Genomic DNA, 19,497 nt, shown 5'->3' on the forward strand with positions numbered 1-19,497 from the left:
GAGGAAAAGAGGAGGGGGGGATGGAGAAAGGAAAGAGGGAAGAAATCCCTTCAAATGAGTGATGGATGGACAGAATACCCGAGCTTTGTCGTACTCCATTGTTTTTAATTTGGATGTTAGAGAAGTCGGGGGGGGGGGGGAATAAAGATATGGAGGAAGGGGGAATAAAAAATAACAGAAATATCTTAATGTAAGTTCTAGAAATAATGGTGACATATACTTTCTAATAAACCAGTTTATAAAAGTCCTGTTCTTCAACTGACAATGATTCTCTTTCACATGGAAGTTTGTTCTCTTTGATGACTCTTTGAGAAAGAGACATATACCTTAGCCCATAATGGTTTTAAATAAATATTTGTTTAATGAATGAGTAAATGAATGAGCAATGGGAAATGCATCATCTTCCCAGTCATATCAACACTTTTGTGCAACAGTTTTTTTTTTTTTTTTTGCCAAAGCATCTTCATTTGTTCTCTGGTTTTTTTTTTTTAATTAATTAATTTTTTTTTTTTTTTTTGCTGCGCTGGGTCTTCGTTGCTTTGCGAGGGGTTTTCTTTAGTTGCAGAGAGTGGGGGCTACTCCCTAGTCGTGGTGGGCAGGCTTTTCGTTACGGTGGCGTCTCTTGTGGAGCTCAGGCTCCAGGGCACAGGCTCAGTAGCTGTGGTGCATGGGCTTAGTTGTTTCAAGGCATGTGGGATCTTCCCAGAGCAGGGATCCAACCTGTATCTCCTACACTGGCAGGCAGATTCTTAACCACTGAACCACCAGGGAAGCCCCAGTTTGTTTTTTTATATTATTGTTTATTAGTCTTGTCCTTCCCTTGTTTCTTTTTTAAAAAACTTGAAATATAATTCACCATAAAATTAGTCCTTTCAAAGGGTACAATTCAGTAGGTTTTGGTGTATTCAAATGATCATGTGATCTTCATTAGTATCTAATTCCAGAGTATTTTTCATTGCTAAAAAGGAAACCCATAATCATGAGCCCTATTTTCTTCTTTCCAAAATAACTTTCTTGAATTGTAATTCTTCACAGATTAACATGAGGTTTATGTTACACTTAGTATAACATATATACAAAGTATTTTTTAAAGAGTGAATCCATTTTTATAGTAACGGATTTTATTTGCTTAATCTATTTCTCTGTTTTTCCCCCCATTGGCAGAGTATTATGAAACACTGCTGCTGCTGCTGCTAAGTCGCTTCAGTTGGGTCCGACTCTGTGCGACCCCATAGACGGCAGCCTACCAGGCTCCTCCGTCCCTGGGATTCTCCAGGCAAGAACACTGGAGTGGGTTGCCATTTCCTTTTCCAATGTATGAAAGTCAAAGTGAAGTCGCTCAGTCGTCTGGGACACTCAGCGACCCCATGGACTGCAGCCTACCAGGCTCCTCTGTCCATGGGATTTTCCAGGCAAGAGTATTGGAGTGGGGTCGTGTAAAGAAGTAGCACAATACAGATTGATTATTCATTTCACTGGATATTATCCAAATGAAGAACTGCTATAAACAAAGGAGCCAGGTGCTGCCCCGAGAATTGCTAAATATGCTCTTTTCTTGAATTATACTTTTTGCATTATATAGACTGAAAAATACAAACTATCACTTTTCAGCTTGTTTTAGTAAGGAAAAAATAGTCCTCAAAAGGATTTTGGAGTCACCTTAAACTTCACGTGACATGAGAAACCTTGATCAATCAGACCTTTGTTGAGAGTAATCTTTTGGTGGTAGGGAACAGAGACTCATTCAAAGTCACACCCGGAGTGACAGGTGTTTACTCTGACAGGGTAACTAGGACGCTCTTTAGGAAGAGGCTGGATACAGTGCAGCCACAGGGACATGGATACTCATTGTGTCCTCTGGAGCAGGTCTTTGTTGTTCTGAATATATCCCTGGCTCTCAGCTTCCCTTAGAGGCACTTCTACCACTTCCACCCATACTCACCTTCGACTTCATCCTCAGTTTTGGCTTACTCCAGTGTTCTACTTTGTCAGGCCCATTTTCCCTATTTCTGCCTCCAGCCCTCTCAGCTTCAGCCTTCCTGTCAGATAGCTCATTCTCTGTATTCATTCTCCCTTTTCAATTTCCAAGGGAGAATCTGATTGGCTTATCTAATGATCCCGAGTTCTGGTTTGTTAAGGACTGTTTGTTCCAGGTCACCTCCTAGGGTGATGGCCAGTTTATGGACTGTGTCTTTTGGGTCACATGACCACTCTTAATCCAATCAGCTACAGCGGTTAGGGGGGAACTTTGGGGGCAATTATTTGTGCAACCTTTGTCCTAGGAATAGTTCGGGTCAGTTCTCTTGGCAGGGCTTGGTTTCCTTTTTGAAAGGATACCAGGTAGAGCAAACATCACACACACACACTCAGAGATTAAAATAACAGTTACTATAAATAATGGATGTATGAAAAAAATGAATTATGCGGTTACATGTAGGAAATAATGAATAAAGAGGGGAAGAAATCTACATTGACCGAGGGCCAAGAATCATAATAGCTTTATCCAAGTGAAGTTTCTTTGCAGTAAAGCAGTTTTCAAAATTGCATTTTCTTTTGCAAATCAGACCACCCTGCTGTCGTATTTGTATCTTTCTGAAAGCCCCCTGCCCTGGGCTTAAGTTCCAAGCAGTGGTAAAGAATCCGCCTGCCAATGCAGGAGCCATAGGAAACACCACTTCTATCCCTGGGTCTAGAAGATCCTTTGGAGAAGGGCATGACAAACCACTCCAGTATTCTTGCTTGGCAAATTCCCTGGACAGAGGATCCTGGCGGGCTACAGTCCGTGAGGGCAAGGAGTCAGACCGACTAAGCACGCAGGTAAGGAGATCTCAGCATTCTGCACGTTGGGGGAGCTTTTTTTCTTGCATTAGGAGAGAGATCCTGGCAGGAAGTCAATTTCCAGGAAAAGATGCGGGGGTTGGAGCTCCTTGGCTCCGAGTGGCGCGGGGCAAAGGTAGCGGTAATTGGAGCTCTGGATGCGTTTTCCTAGAAGCCTGCAGCGCTCCGCCACCTGTGCGGAGTCTGCCGCGTTCTTGGCGTCTCCGCTCCAGTTTCCTCCTCCTAGGTTAGTACCCGGGAGTGTGGGCGGCCCCATTCCTGAGCGCAGAAACTCTTCCCCCCTCCCCCCGCTCGCCCTCCGCCTGCGGCACACCAACCAGCCTTTCTCTTTGCCTCAGTCACTTCCTTCCTCGGCTTCTTCCTCCCCGGTGCGTTGAAGAAGGCAGCCAGCCGGCACCAACGCTGCCCGTTTTCTCGGAAAAGAACAGGAGGTAGAGAGGTGAGTGATCGCCCTGGGAAGTGGCGTCCAGGTAGAAAGGATGGACTAGGGTAGCAGGGGGAGCTCCAACAGCCGGAGGAGGAGATCGTGGGCTGAGGTTGGAGAGCCAGGACCGGGAAGAGACGGGGCTAAGGCGCCTGGAGGGTATAACTGGCATTGGGCTGAGCCGGGTGCTGGGGACCGCGTGGGCGCGCCCCCGCGCCCCCCACCTCCCGGGCAGACTTCCGTACTAGGCTCACGTGACATTTTGCCGGGGGCGGACCGGGCAGGGAGATCAGCAGCGTTTATAAAGGTTTTCTTTTTCTTTTTTTTTTTTTTTTTTTTTTACCGCAGAGCAACTTGCCGGCTTTGCACTTGGAGAGTCAGTTCCGCAGAACTGAGCGGGAACAGACTAGCAGTGAGGGGCCAGGCTCCCCCCGAGGGATTCGGGGGCTTCAGGGCAGTGGGCTCTGCGGGCGCGGGCGGCGGGTGCGGATCTGAACGCTCCCCGTTCTGTGTACGGGGTGGGGGATAGTGAGAAGACACTAGCGACTCGGGGAGCCCCAACTGGGTCCGTTTGCGTCGCTGGGTCTGGGCGCCGGCTCTCGAGGCGCGCCTGGGGCGCACCGATCGCCGGGGAGCGCGGGCCTCGCGGAGACAAAGGCTTCCGGGATGCGGATGCTGCTCTTCCCCGGGAGTCCGCCCGGACTCCGCCGTGCGCCCCGGAGCCGGGGCCGAGCCTTGCGCTCTCTATCTCTGCAGTGGTGCCAGTAATGACCGTCTGATGGCCTGCGGGGGACAGGGTCTTGGGACCCCTTCCGGGCCAGCTCCCAACTTGGCTCCGGGATGACCAAATATGGAGTGTTTGCGCGCCTGCGAGAGGCGGGAAGGAACCCAGTCATTCTTTGACCTACACCAGCTGCTCGTCGGGGATTGTGAAGGAGGGCTGGGAAAGAGTGGCCAGCCCTAATGAGGACAGGTGGCTCCCGATTCCCAGATGTCCCCACTCGAGTAGGCTTATTCCTTGACTTTAGAAAATCTCCAGGTATTGCCTCCAAACTTAAGAAAACAACCAAAATGAAAAAGCCCCCCAAAACTGTTAAGAGGGTCCTTAAATATATCTTCAAGTGCCTACTGAAAGTGGAGCATTTCAGCATATGGCCCAGTCCGCCCACATTCCGTTTTCTTTGTAGTTCCCACGCACAGTGCCTAATTGGTTTGTGTCACAATGAGAGGGCTCAGCTAGCATCTGCCATCCCCTTCCCCTGAGCCTCCCATTGACCCGGCTCTTTCTTTCCCTTAGACTTGCTCTGCCCGTGGCCTCTCATTGTTCTTGATCTTGCTGCTTGCACCAGCCCCGGCTTCTGTCCTCATAAAAAAATGTCGTGGACCTTCTGACGTTTGTACAGCAGAGTATTTTATACTCCTTTGTCCTCATTAAACAATCAAAGAAACCATACCAGGTTATGTAGGCTAGCAATAGTTTTTAAGCCCGTCATTTTCCTACTCAAAAGGATCAGTGCAGGGAGCCTTTTTTGCTTTTTAAGGGTTTTGTCTTAGTAAGTACTCAAATATTTCACACAAATACAACTTACCATTACATTTAGTTCTATTTGCGTAATAACCAGCCCCACCCCAAAGCAGCAGAAGAGGCAGAACGATGAGGTAAAAACAGCATTTAATTGTGGGAAACCCCTCTGAGTCAGTTTTATCATCCATAAAATAGGGATAAATAATACTTTGCAAGGTTCTTAGAATAAACACAGATAAGGAGCCTCAGGTGTAATTAATTATAAGGAAATTCTGGTAGTCTTCCCTTCTTACAAAGATGAACATGCATCTGCTTAATGTGATGCACATATTCACGCTACTTAAGAGTGGGATTTCCTCTTTGAGTCTCATTATTAAAAGAGAAGTATGATGGGTGTGGATGGTGGTGGGTGGAAGGAATGGAAAATGATGTTAAAGAGATGAATATTCTGGGTGGGAGGAAATCAAAGCATCTGACAATTAGAGAAGACTGGAATCCCCTTGGACATTTCCCTTTCCCTTTTGTCCAATATGGGCTGATTACCTCATCAGTCCTCACAGATCCTACTACTGCAAACTATTCACTGTTAGACAGTTTTGATTATTAGAGAAATTTTTTCTCTTATGGCTTCCAAATCTGCCTTTCTGTTTACCTGTCTATTCTACCCAATATGGTAATGCAAACAAGACTATTCACATGAGTACATAATGGAGTTTTATTTTTTTAAAAAGCAGCAGGTCGACTCTAGGCTAACTTTTAAAAGTCAAGATTCTTTACAGTTCAAGTGACAGAAACTCAAACCAGCATAAGCAAAACCACAGAAGATTGATTAGTTCATGTAACAGGAAAATCCAAGGTGATATACAGGCTCAATCATTGATGCATGGTTGAATTTTCCTTTGTGCTGGATTTATTCCTGGCAGGCTCTTTTCACATGGTAGCCGTTTATATACTAGCCAGCCATAAACTTAGAGCCCAGTGGGAGAGTGTTGTTTTACTAGTAGTCTGGCAAAATTCCTGGGCCGACCCCATTGTTCAAGATGGGATCACCTATCCTATGCTCCAAACCAATTACTCTGACTTTGAACCATTCCTGGAGTCCAGAATGAGGCTCTACCCAAGATCCATGAGATAAGAACAAGGAAGGAATGGCTCTATCAAAAAAAAAAAAAAAAATTGGACTGCTGGTGCCAGAAGGTGGAAAGGCTGCTGAGCAGGGAAAAACGACAGCTGTTCACCGCGCTGACATTAACAGGTTTTTTTCCCCTACCACTAATCTCATGGCATGTCTTTCAGTTGTGTCCTCTGGTTATATTTTAGCGTTTTAGTGTCTCTCTAAAACTGTATTTTGAATTGAATATAATGTTACAATTTCACCAGTAAATATAAAGTTCTCACATTTGGACACTAATTTTTGATACTGGGTTTTATGTAGCTGCATTAACCTAAGATGTTGCATCTTGTTGCAGTGTTGTTGTTTAGTCACTAAGTCCCGTCCAACTCTTTTGGGACCCCGTGGACTGTAGCCCTTCAGGCTCCTCTGTCCATAGAATTTCCCGGGCAAGAACGCTGGAATGGGTTTTTGCCATTTCCTACTTCAGGTATCTTCCCCACCCAGGGATCAAACCCATGTCTCTTGCATCTCCGGCATTGGCAGGCAGATTCTTTACCACTGAGCCACCAGGGAAGCGAATCTTGTTGCAATATAAGCTTCTTAAATTAAAAGATTTACACAGAAGTGTAGCAGATGGTAGTGGTACTTTTAATTATTAGCTATGAGAAATCTGGGGTCCTGATCAATATCATTTATACATAGATGTCATTCTTGTTTTTTAAAAGCTACCAAGAATTAGTTATGATCTGTCTGAATAAAATATATTTCTTCCAAATCATCACCCCAAAGTAAACCATTCAGGTCATCCTACTCTTTTCATCCCTTATTTAATTTGGAAAACTTAGACTGTGCTGATGCCTCTTCTGCCCATGCTTTTCAGCCTCATATTGCTGTTTCCAGTGTAAAATTATTTCCTTCTTATGGAAACTCATTCTTCCTCCTTTCCTGCTTTACTTCTTTGCCCCAGCAGAGTTGGGTTTCTCTCCTTCAGCTCTACCTTCGGCTTCGGTTTCTTGCTGGTATCTGTCTCCTCCCCCTTTCTGTAGCTGTTTGCCACGCCCCCTTTAGGCTTCCTTTTCGGTCTCTGAGTCTACTTCTTCCCCTTAGAGCTCCTCTCTGTGCCTCACTGAAATCAGCAGCTCCCTGTCAATAACTCTCACAGATGTGTTTTCATCCCCTCTCATGCCTCTGCTCATTTTCCTGTTTGCCAGCCAATTATTTGTTGAAGTCCTGCTCTTGGTGCCAGACGGGGTCCCACAGTAGCAGAACGGTCAGATCCCTGCAGGGAGGAGCTCACTGCCTAGTGATAAAAGACAAGAAGCTGGTCATTCCAGTCAAGTGAAATGAAGTGGATGCACAATACTGTGGGAACACACACGGGGGAGCACTCCTACTCCGGGGTTTCAGGGAGGGCTTCCTGGAGGAAGTTGTATCTCAGTTGGGACTGGACAAGTGGAAGTTAACTCCATGAAAGAGGTATAGTCAGAGCTGGGTTGAAGAAGCAGCAGTACCTATGAAGGCTGGACATAAGAGAATGAGGGGACATTTGAGGAATGAAAAGAAACACCGTGTAGCTACAACCTGGCATTCAAGGGCATAGATGTGAAGTGGCTGGAATCATGGGCACAAACCCAGCCAATGGAGGACCTCATGAGCCAAGGGAATTCGCCCAGCTGCTATGCTAACCCTGAACTCCTTCCTTATCTGAAGATGAATGGTGTTCACCACAGGCTCTCCATTGCAGCCAGATTGCATTACGAACTGCTGGGGGAAGAGCATGAGTATATGTGACCCGGAAAATTGCATTTGTAGGGTTCCACCTGGACCGCCTTTTTCTCCTCGGGGCTCCTAGAGGGGAGGGATTGTGTTGGTTTATCCAGTTTATCCTGGAACCTCCAGCTCCTAGTTTCGGGCTTGCCCCAGATGTGCTGCGGTTTCTCCTTGTTTCTGTGCTTTTACATACTCTCTTCCCGATGCTTTCCCCAACTACTTATTGGTCCACTTCTCCCCCCAGGAGCCTCCCTGAAACCTGTGGCTTTCTCCTTCAAGCTCCCTTAATGCCTTGGACCCTCCGCTAAAAGAGAGCTTGTCCCATTGCTAATCATTCCAGGCCTTTCTCTGCTTCTGGAGGATGAATTCCCTGAGGGCGGGTCTTGTGTCATTCACCTTTGTGTTTTTGGTGCCAGGCAGAGCTTGGGTTTGGAGTTAATAGAGGGTGCAAGGAGAATGGCTTCATTCTCCCCAGTAGACTGCATGGAGTAAGAGTGGGACTGCCCACAAGGGCAGTTATAAAGATGGGGGACATGGAGGTACTCTACCTGGGGGAGATACATCACACTAGTGTTTTTAGGAAGAGGGACATGGTAAATTAATAGTGACAAATGCTACATGAAAAAAACCAAGGGCCCTTGGATTTGGCAAGTTATGCATAATGGAATCTAGAAACTAATAATGCAGATTTTTTTTTGTCTCCCTCAGGCAGCAATGAATGTGGATCATGAAGTTAAACTCCTAGTGGAGGAAATTCATCGTCTTGGTTCAAAAAGTAAGTATTATATGATCGATTCAGTGTTTCTTCTGAGTTTGCTTTAGAGCAAGAAGGACTAACTCTTTGGGTGCTGTGCTGTGCTAAGTCACTTCGGTCGTGTCCCACTCTTTGGGACTCCGTGGATTGTAGCCCACCAGGCTATTTACTCTTTTCATGGGATTCTCCAGGCAAGAATACTGGAGTGGGTTACCATTTCCTTCTCCAAACTCTTGATAGAAGCCTAAAAGTTTTGGCAGCTGTCAGCTAACTGCTCTCAGCCCTGAGGTAATTTCTGGAGACACAGAGCTATTGGGGTATTGTGATTCTTATACAAAGAATGGTTGAGTTATTTCATTATCCTTTGAATGGAAAGAAAATCACTGTACATCAGTAACCTAGCTGCATTGAAATCTTGTAATTGAATCTTGTTCGAATTTTTGTCATACTATTAACGTTCATTTTTTTTTTCTGCTTTACCCTGCCACCATTTTGCAAATTGCCAAATGACTAGGGACTCATTGAAATTGCAATACATTGTCTTTATTTTCTTCAAACCTTTGAATTTTGTATAATCAGGTATTTATGTACATATAACTAAAAGAACCCATCCTTTGGGTAGTTTTTTAAAAAAAGTCAGCTTTTCCCTCAGCAGCATATGAGCAGCTACCATGAAGTTTGAGACATGTAAAATTGGTAGTATTAGTGCCCTTTTCCTAAATTGTAATGAAAGCAACTCTTATGCTTGTAACTGTAAGTATTAATATTTTATACATCTCAGACCAGACATGTAATAGTTTGGGGAGCATTTTAAAAATTGTAAGAGCAATAGATGTATTCAGCAACAACTGGGATAATGGACCCCAAAGTTTAAAAATTATATCATGTAAGTGAAAAACAACTTTAAAAAGTACCTTATAAGAGTTGTCCTGTCATTGTAGCTTTTTTTTTTTTACTTTGGAGGATAATTGCGTTACAATGTTGTGTCATCATTATAGTTTGATTTTCTTACATATAGCTGTGATTACTTATGAATCACAAATCATTTGAAATAGCAAGAGGTACTTTGAAAATTCCATTGTCATTATTATCAAACATCCCCTGTAGTTTTCTTTTGCTGATGTAACATTACTACACACTTTGTGACATGAAACAACAAATGTAATATTTTTCATTAAAGATATATTGAAGTATAGTTAATTTAAAACATTGTATTAATTTCTGCTACATTGCAAAATGATTCAGTTATACATATGTATGTATTCTTTTCCATTATAGTTCATCACAGGATGTTGAGTATAGTTCTCTGTGTTCTACAGTCGGACCTTTCTGTTTATCCATTCTATGTATAATAGTTTGCGTGTGCCAACCACAAACTCAAACCCTCACACCACCTCCTTCTTGGCAACCACAAGTCTGTTCTCTTTGTGAGTCTGTTTCTGTTTCCTAAATACGTTCACTTGTGTCATATTTTAGATTCCACGTTAGTGAGAGCACATGGTGTTTGTCTTTCTCTTTCGGACTTACTTCCCTTGGTATGATCCTCTCTAGGTCCAGCCGTCTTGCTGCAAATGGCATTTTTTCATTCCTCTTTGTGGCTGAGTAGTATTCCATTGTGGAGAAGGCAATGGCAATCCACTCCAGGATACTTGCCTGGAAAATCCCATGAACGGAGGAGCCTGGTAGGCTTCAGTCCATGGGGTCGCAAAGAGTTGGACAGGACTGAGCGACCTCACTTTCACTTTTCACTTTAGTACATTGGAGAAGGAAATGGCAACCCACTCCAGTGTTCTTGCCTGGAGAATCCCAGGGACGGGGGAGCCTGGTGGGCTGCCGTCTATGTCTATGGGGTCACACAGAGTCGGACACGACTGAAGTGACTTAGCAGCAGCAGCAGTATTCCATTGTATGTATGTACCACATTTTCTTGTAAATAGTGTTATTGTGATTATAGGGGTACATATATCTTTTTGAATTATAGTTTTGTCCACATTTACTATCTTAATGGTTATGTAGGTTGGGAGTCTGTCTAAACCTGTTTGGGGTGCTGTAACAAAACACTCCAGACTGTGTGGCTTATAAACAGCAGAAATTTTATTGCTTGTAGTTCTGAAGGCTGGAGGCCTGAGATCAGTGTGCCAACATGGTCAACTTGGAGTCTTCTAGGTCTCAGACTTCTTGTATCTTTTCATGGTGAAAGGGACTAAGAATATCTTTGTAGCCTTTTTATCTATCATCAGTCTGTCTATCTATTATTGTGATAACACTGATTTATAAGATCTTGTAAGTTTCATATCGGAGAAGGCAATGGCACCCCACTCCAGTACTCTTGCCTGGAAAATCCTGTGGATGGCGGAGCCTGGTAGGCTGCAGTCCATGGGATCGATAAGAGTCGGACACGACTGAGCGACTTCCCTTTCACTTTTCACTTTCACGCATTGGAGAAGGAAATTGCAAACCACTCCAGTACTCTTGCCTGGAGAATCCCAGGGACGGGGCAGCCTGGTGGGATCGAACAGAGTCGGACACGACTGAAGCGACTTAGCAGCAGCAGCAGCAAGTTTCATATAGAATAATATTGGGTTGACAATAAAGATCATTCAGGTTTTTCCATTACATCATATGGAAAAACTCAAATGAACTTACTGGCCACCCCAATACTTAGCAGACTGAACCTGCACTTCAAAATAAGCAGGTTTACAAACTAGATGACTGTAAGGTAATTATAAAACTTGTATAAGGATGAAAATATTTTGAACATTGCAGCTTCACCAGGCCTCCTTGACTTACCTATTCCTGGTAATAGATGAATTATTGAGTTGGAAAGCATCTATGGAAATACGTTACCTACTGACAGATTAAGGTTAATTATTTATATTATGTCTGGAATAATGTTGACTAATCTAAACTATGAATTTGATGAATAAATTGAATTTAGTTTTATCTGTTTCTTTTAAAATAGAGTTCTTTAAAGCCTTTCATTTTTCATCCCATCACTTCAGTTTAGTTCAGTCACTCAGTTGTGTCTGACTCTTTGCAACCCCATGGACTGCAGCACACCAGGTTTCCCTGCCCATCACCAACTCCCGGAGCTTGCTCAAACTCATGTCCATCGAGTTGGTGATGCCATGCAACCATCTCATCTTCTATTGTCCCCTTCTCCTCCCACCTTCAATCTTTCCCAGCATCAGGGTCTTTTCCAGTGAGTCAGTTCTTCGCACCAGGTGGCCAAAGTATTGGAGTCTCAGCTTCAGCATCAGTCCTTCCAATGAATATTCAGGACTGATTTCCTTTAGGATGGACTGGTTGGATCTCCTTGCAGTCCAAGGGACTCTTAAGAGTCTCCTCCAAAACCACAGTTCAAAAGCATCAATTCTTCGGTGCTTAGCTTCTTTATAGTTCAACTCTCACATCCACACTTGACCACTGGAAAAACCATAGCTTTGACTAGATGGACCTTTGTTGGCAAAGTAATGTCTCCCCTTTATAATATGCTGTCTAGGTTTTTCATAACTTTTTTTCCAAGGAGTAAGTGTCTTTTAATTTCATGGCTGCAGTCACCATCTGCAGTGATTTTGGAGCCCCCCAAAATAAAGTCTGTCACCGTTTCCGTTGTTTCCCCATCTATTTGCCATGAAGTGATGGGACCAGATGCCATGATCTTAGTTTTCTGAATGTTGAGCTTTAAGCCAGCTTTTTCACTCTCCTTTCACTTTCATCAAGAAGCTCTTTAGTTCTTTGCTTCCTACCATAAGGGTGGTATCATCTACATATCTGAGGTTATTGATATTTCTCCCAGCAATTTTGATTCCAGCTTGTACTTTATCCAGTCCAACATTTCTCATGATGTACTCTGCATATACATTAAATAAGCAGGGTGACAATATACAGCCTTGATGTACTCCTTTCCCGATTTGGAACCAGTCTGTTGTTCCATGTCCAATTCTAACTGTTGCTTCTTGACCTGCATACAGATTTCTCAGGAGGAAGGTCAGGTGATCTGGTATTCCCATCTCTTTCAGAATTTTCCACAGTTTATTGTGATCCACACAGTCAAAGGCTTTGGCATAGTCAATAAAGCAGAAGTAGATGTTTTTCTGGAACTCACTTGCTTTTTCAATGATCCAGTGGATGTTGGAAATCTCTGGTTCCTCTGCCTTTCCGAAATTCAGCTTGAACATCTGGAAGTTAACGGTTCATGTACTGTTGAAGCCTGGCTTGGAGGATTTTGAGCATTACTTTGCTAGCGTGTGAGATGAGTGCAATTGTGCGGTAGTTTGAGCATTCTTTGGCATTGCCTTTCTTTGGGATTGGAATGAAAACTAACCTTTCCCAGTCCTGTGGCCACTGCTGAGTTTTCCAAATTTGCTGGCATATTGAGTGTAGCACTTCCACAGCATCATCTATCAGGATTTGAAATAGCTCAACTGGAATTCCATCACCTCCACTAGCTTTATTCGTAGTGATGCTTCCTAACGCCCACTTGACTTCGCATTCCAGGATGTCTGGTTCTAGGTGAGTGATCACACCATCGTCATTATCTGGGTCATGAAGATCTTTTTTGTATAGTTCTGTGTATTCTTGCCACCTCTTCTTAATATACATCTTCTGCTTCTGTTAGATCCATACCAGTTCTGTCCTTTATTGTGTCCATCTTTGCATGGAATGTTCCCTTGGTATCTCTGATTTTCTTGATTTCTAATTTTTTTCCTATAGAAAAGAGTTAAGTGGATAAAGATTATTTGGAGATATAAATTCTTTAACAAAAGTACCTTGAGTGCTGCCTTTGTGCTCAAGTGCTGGAGATGGGAAAATAAATAAAAGTTCATCTCAGCCCTGTGGGCCTCTTTAGGTAGTGAGAACACAGATAAATTGGAAGCATGTTTTGGGATGTAATTAAGAGTGTGTGCTCTGGAGTCAGACTCTGGGAAGGAATTCTAGCTCTTCCACATTCCTGCTGTGTGACCTTGGGCACATTTCTAAGCTTTTCTGTGCCTTGGTTTCTTTATTTGCATAATGATACTACTCTATTTCAGTGAGTGTTGGAGACACATTTTTCACACTTTAAAATCTCTAAAATAAGGATTATTTTATGATGCATGGTATGCTATCATTAAATTGGCAGTTTAATTGGAACATGAAATAATGGTGCTTCTTACAATCAATGGTGTCTTATCTTTGACAAAATGGTTAAGTGAGTTTTAATGACTATAAAATGCATCGAACAGTTCTAGGAACGTACTGAGTACTCAATAAATGGTAGCTTTCATTACTGTAATTGATGGTGCATGCTTTGATTGATATACATTCCATTTTTTGAGAAGCGCTATTAACTCGACTAAAGGAATCATAGAGGACTTCTCAGAGAAGGTGACATTTGAGTCCATTTTTGAAGAAAAAAGAATTTAGCTAGAAAAGAGGATCTGGGATGCTAGGTAAATGGCTCGACGTGGACAAAGTTACCAGGGGAGGTGATTCTTAACACCCTGGATTACAGCAGGTTGCTCATTTTGACTGAATCACAAGATGCATGGAATGAGATGGCAGGAGGCCTGGTGAGAGGTGAGGCAAGGTCCAGAGGATGAAGAATCTTATTCACTCTATCTTAAAGGTGCTAGGGAGCCATTGAAAGATTAAAGTAAAAGAATATCAATTAAGCTTGTATCATACAAAGTTTCTTCCACATTTTAAATTCTGTATGAATGTGGAGGATATAGTGAGGGTAAAAATGAGACTTGTAAGGAGTCTGGCAGTTAGCCACGTGAGAATCAACTGGGGCCTGGAATTATTGTCCATGGAGAGGGAAGGCTAGAGCAACAGAAGACACAAAGAAGGTGGCGTCGCTCAGACATTTGTCAGATTGAGGGGTTAGCAGGCAGGAGAACTCCAAGATTACAGCAGGGTTTCTTCCTTTGGTGGCTTTAAAAAATTTAACCTAAATTGAGAATTTACCATAAACTGGGCATGCTATAAAAGACTTTACCTACATTCTATGTTTTAATCCTTGTAACAACTCCGAGAGGGATATTTTTACCCTTGTTTGATGGATGAAGTAACTGCAGCTCAGAGAGCTTGAAGGACCAACCAGGTTACCCAGCAGCTGCACTGATTCCTATAATCAGTGAAAGGTTTTCATTGCCAACAAAGGGTTGTGCTGCTGGAAGTGAAAGAATCAAACAAGTACCTCTTGACTTTCCAGGCCAAGCATGGTCAGACTCCCTATTTTCCATTACCAACTTATTTCCTCCTTCTCTTAGATGGTTTACTTGAGCTGAGTAAATTAGTCACTGTTCCCCTAGATACTTAACTTCTTTCACCTGTGCCTATGGCTTGGCATATTCTCCCGTTTCTTGCACTCATAATTGAACCAGTGATCACCGATCTAGTGCTTAGCATGGGCTGGACACTGTGCTCTGTGCTTCAGAACTGTGTCCCCAACCATACAGTGTGGGAGGTATTAAGATCCCCGTTATACAGATAAGGAAACAGGCTTAGGGAATTTATGCAGGTTTCCCAGGCTAAGCAACTAGCAGATGGCCAAAATTTCAGCTGAGGACTGTCAGGGTGTTTGTTTGTTTGTTTTGTTTTTAAAGCTCTGTATTATATGCCCCTTAAAGTCTGGTGACTCAGAGGGTAAAGCGTCTGCATGCAATGCAGGAGACCCGGGTTCGACCCCTGGGTCTGGACCTCCCCTGGAGAAGAAAATGGCAACCCACGCCAGTATTCTTGCCTGGAGAATCCCATGGACAGAGGAGCCTGGTAGGCCATAGTCCACGGGGTCACAAAGAGTTGGACACTACTGACTGACTTCACTTTCTTTACTTTCTTTCTTTAAAGTCCAGAACAGGTACCACCAGTCATGAAATCTTCCCTTCCTGGTCTAGCTCGGAGTCATCTTGGTCTTGATAAACAATCATGTACCTCTTTGCCTGTTGCCCTACCTACTGTGTGTATGGTTATTTCCTCGTGGGAGGGGAAATCATTTCTTTGACAGCTAGAAAGTGATTCTATACTTCCTTCTCCCTGCCTCTAGTGCCCAGCACTCACTACACCCACAGTAGGAGTTTATTAAGCCGCATGCTGTAAGCTCTAGCAGAGGAGCACGGGAACCCAAGAACCCTTCTCGCTGTGATGGCCATCTCCTTCACAGGGGGTACAGCTTTGGGAGAGAAGAACTTGGAGCATTGCATAGGATGGGTGAAATGTTCAGCCACGTAGATTGAAGGATTCAGCTAGCATTGGGGAAGTATCCTTGATTACCCTTATCTTTGAGACTTCCTCTTATTGACTTTTAACCAAAGATCCACCTTTTGTTTTTCCTTAATTAAAAAAAGGCTTTATATTTTAAGGGCAGTTTTAGATTTGCAATTGAGTGGAAGGTACTGAGATTTCCCATATGCCCTCCCACACATGCATAGTCTTCCCTATTTTTAACATCTTCTACCAGAGGGGCACCTTCATTACAGTTGATGCCCCTGCATCGTTTTTGTTGTTCAGTTGCTAAGTTGTGTCCGACTCTTTGTGCCCCCATGAATTGCAGCACGCCAGGCTTCCCTGTTCTTCACTGTCTCCTGGAGTTCATTCAAACTCCTGTCCATTGAGTCAGGATGCCATCCATCCATCTCATCCTCTGTCAACCCCTTCTCCTCTTGCCCTCAATATTTCCCCAAATCAGGGCCTTTTCCAATAAGTCTACCCCTAATAGCTTAGTTGATAAAGAATCTGCCTGCAATGCAGGAGACCCCGGTTTGATTCCTGGGTCAGGAAGATCCCCTGGAGAAGGGCTAGACTACCCACTCCAGTATTCTTGGACTTCTCTTGTGGCTCAGCTAGTAAAGAATCCACCTGCAATGTGGGAGACCTGGGTTCCATCCCTGGATTGAGAAGATCCCCTGGAGAAGGGAAAGGCTACCCATTCCAGTATTCTGGCCTGGAAAATTCCATGGAGTATGTAGTCCATGGGGTTGCAAAGACTGAGCGACTTTCACTTTCACTTTCTTTCCCATTAGGTGGCCAAAGTATTGGAGCTTCAGCTTCAGCGTCAGTCCTTACAGTTAATATTTAGGGTTGATTTCCTTTGGGTTTGACTGGTTTGATCTCTAGGATTGATCCTGCATTGACATATAATTATCACCCAGAGTCCATAGTTCACATTACATTTCACTCTTGATTTTGTACATTCTGTGGGTTTGAACTGATGTGTAATGATGTCTCCATCATTATAATATCATGGAGTGTCTTCATTGCTTTAAAAATTCTTTGTGCTCTGCCTGTTCTCCCCTCCCCTATCCTAACCATTGAAAACCACTGATGTTTTTCCTTTGTTTTCTCTTTTTCCATAGTTTTGCCTTTTCCAGAATATTCCATAGTTGGAGTCATAGCACATAGCTTTTTTTCAGATTGCTTTCTTTCATTTGTTAATATATATTTAGGTTCCTCCAGGTTTTTCATGACTTGATAGCTCATCTCTTTTTAGTGTTTATTTTAATTTTTAGCATCTATGTTAAAAACTGGCCTTCAAACTAGATAATGTAGGGATTCTGGTAAATAAAGATTTCTTCATTTTTGAGGTCACCACTCCTTTCCTGGGGTTTCTGAGCATGTTCAGAACACACTTAGAGAAGTACTGTTCCTGATCTGGGGTTTCTCTTACATTTATTATTTTTACTGATTCAACAACTAACAATTAGGAAATTGAAATTTAGAGACTTCCCTGGCGGTCCAGTGGTTAAGACTGCCTTCCAGTGCAGGGCATGCAGGTTCGATCCCTCATCAGGGAGCTAAGATTCTACATGCCTTGTGGCCAAAAAACAAAATCATAAAACAGAAGCAATATTGTAACAAATTCAATAAAGATTTTAAAAATGGTCCACACCAAAAAAACCTTTAAAAAAAATCAAAATTTAGACAGATAAGAGTGGTCCACCATATGAGCACTGTAACACATTCACTTTTTGTTAATATTTCTTAGTTCTTACTCCACTCTGTACAGATGATACTAAGGTTAGAAGATATACTACACATTGCATTTACTCCATTCCTTTTTGAATCTGGCAAGAAGTTACACTGAGTTTTTGACTGTTTTTTTTTTTTTTTTTTTTGACTGTTGACTGTTACATTGTGATGTTGGTTAACCTCCAGTTGTTTATGAAAGATGATGTGTATTTGCCATACATGGTGGCAATAAACAGACTTTGCATTGGCTAACATTGTGTTTTCTCAATTAGATGCTGATGGAAAATTAAGTGTGAAATTTGGGGTCCTCTTCCAAGATGACAAATGTGCCAACCTCTTTGAAGCACTGGTAGGGACTCTCAAAGCGGCAAAACGAAGGAAGATTATTACATACTCAGGAGAGCTGCTTTTGCAGGGTGTTCATGATGATGTTGACATTATATTGCTTCAAGATTAATGTGATTTGCATAGCTCTGTTTATTGTTTTTTGTTTGTTTCTGGTAAACTGGAATATTAAGTCAAAGGACAAACATATGAACCTACTTAATGTATTTTTATAGAACTTTATAAACAAAAGGAGACTCACTTTAGAAGTCCGTCCTTTTTTCTATCTTGAAAACAAGTTTGTGTATTACACTGTAAAATGAACAAAACCTATTATTTTTCTCAGGAATCTGGTTGGAAAATGTAAACAATGGGGCTTTTTTGGTGGGGGTACCAGGAATGTTTGTTTCATAAATTATTCATAGACAATTTCTACAGATATTGGACATTCTGTGAAATCAAGAAACAAACTTGTAAGACTAGCTTCCACAAGGAATATAATGTTTATGTAATAAAAACATATAACTCCCTTAAAATTATCTTGTCTTATTTTGTCATTTGAAATTTATGTACTTCACAGACTTGAGTTTTTGCATAACATTAGGTAACCGCAGTAAAAGTTTTCTTAATTTGGAGAAATATTTTCTTAAAACTACAGAATTTGAAAAGTAGGGATGATTAGTGTTACAACTGGGCCCTGTTAAATATAATGATTTTGATGCCTATAACGAGCTTAACACTGGTAGGGGACATGCCCAAAAAGTGTAACCCAAAAACTTCACTTTCTAACTGGATTAGTCAGACCCACCTGAAACAATACAGGAGTATTTATGATTGCATGTTGCAGCTTGTAGTACAGAACTGAAAATGATACAGAATCTCAAGGAGGACAAGATCAGTGAAAGGCCTTGTGGTTAGAAGAGGTATAGAGGAGGCAACATTTGTAGGATTAGAGCTGATTATATTCAGAGGGGGAAAGATGGGATGGGTGAGGGTGATGGCCTAAGGGAAGGCAGAGGGACATGGATTATTAGCAAGGCATGATTTTGTGAGAGGATATCAGAATTCACTGGCACTTCATAGTCACTGTGAACATTTATTGAGCCTTTATTATGCTAATCCTCTTACAACCCTGTGAGGTCAGTATTAATGTTACCTCCCATTTCATAGATGAGGTAAGAAAGACACAGAAAGGTTAAGAGCTTGTTTAAGTTCACCTAGCCAGAAAGTGAGTAAGTCAGGATTTTGAAATTTGACTCATCTAATTGGCAAGGCCAGGGATGGGATGGACTTTAGGCATGGCTGGCTCCAGGGACTCAACCACTGTTGTTTAAACACTACCTTGCCGTACTGGCTCTGATACGTTTTTGGTTCTTTCTCATTCTCTTGCTACTGTAAATAGATTTCCTGCATGTATTAGTAGATGCCTGCAGATAGTACTCTTGCCTGGAAAATCCCATGGACAGAGGAGCCTGGTGGGCTGCAGTCCATGGGGTCGCAAAGAGTCAGACACAACTGAAGTGACTTCACTTTCACTTTTCACTTTCCTGCATTGGAGAAGGAAATGGCAACCCACTCTAGTGTTCTTGCCTAGAGAATCCCAGGGACGGGGGAGCCTGGTGGGCTGCCGTCTATGGGGTCACACAGAGTCGGACACGACTGAAGCGACTTAGCAGCAGCAGCAGCAGATAGTTGCAATGCACCTACTCTTGGATTAGCAACACTAGTAGAGAGAGAATTATATATTATTAATCATAAATAATTATATACCATTAATTATATATAATTGATTA

General features: G+C 42.6%; 1 protein-coding gene across 2 annotated transcripts; it reads left to right on the forward strand.

Annotated features, from left to right (window-relative positions):
- The first annotated feature begins 2,886 nt into the window (after nucleotides 1-2,886).
- Nucleotides 2,887-18,240, forward strand: ABRACL (ABRA C-terminal like). Of its 2 annotated transcripts, XM_086318085.1 has the most exons (4): nucleotides 2,887-3,064; nucleotides 3,177-3,277; nucleotides 8,380-8,446; nucleotides 17,653-18,240. In XM_086318085.1, the coding sequence occupies exons 3-4, from the start codon at nucleotides 8,386-8,388 to the stop codon at nucleotides 17,835-17,837; spliced, it is 246 nt and encodes an 81-aa protein (XP_086174211.1). In that variant the 5' UTR covers nucleotides 2,887-3,064; nucleotides 3,177-3,277; nucleotides 8,380-8,385; the 3' UTR covers nucleotides 17,838-18,240. The 2 variants fall into 2 exon arrangements, with proteins under 2 accessions (XP_086174211.1, XP_086174212.1); XM_086318086.1 differs by lacking the exons at nucleotides 2,887-3,064; nucleotides 3,177-3,277 and adding an exon at nucleotides 3,481-3,569.
- The last annotated feature ends 1,257 nt before the right edge of the window (nucleotides 18,241-19,497 follow it).

This window comes from Bos grunniens, chromosome 9, assembly GCF_055505025.1.
Source record: "Bos grunniens cultivar Pamir isolate PY7600 chromosome 9, Bosgru_T2T1.0, whole genome shotgun sequence".
Classification (NCBI taxonomy): domain Eukaryota; kingdom Metazoa; phylum Chordata; class Mammalia; order Artiodactyla; family Bovidae; genus Bos; species Bos grunniens.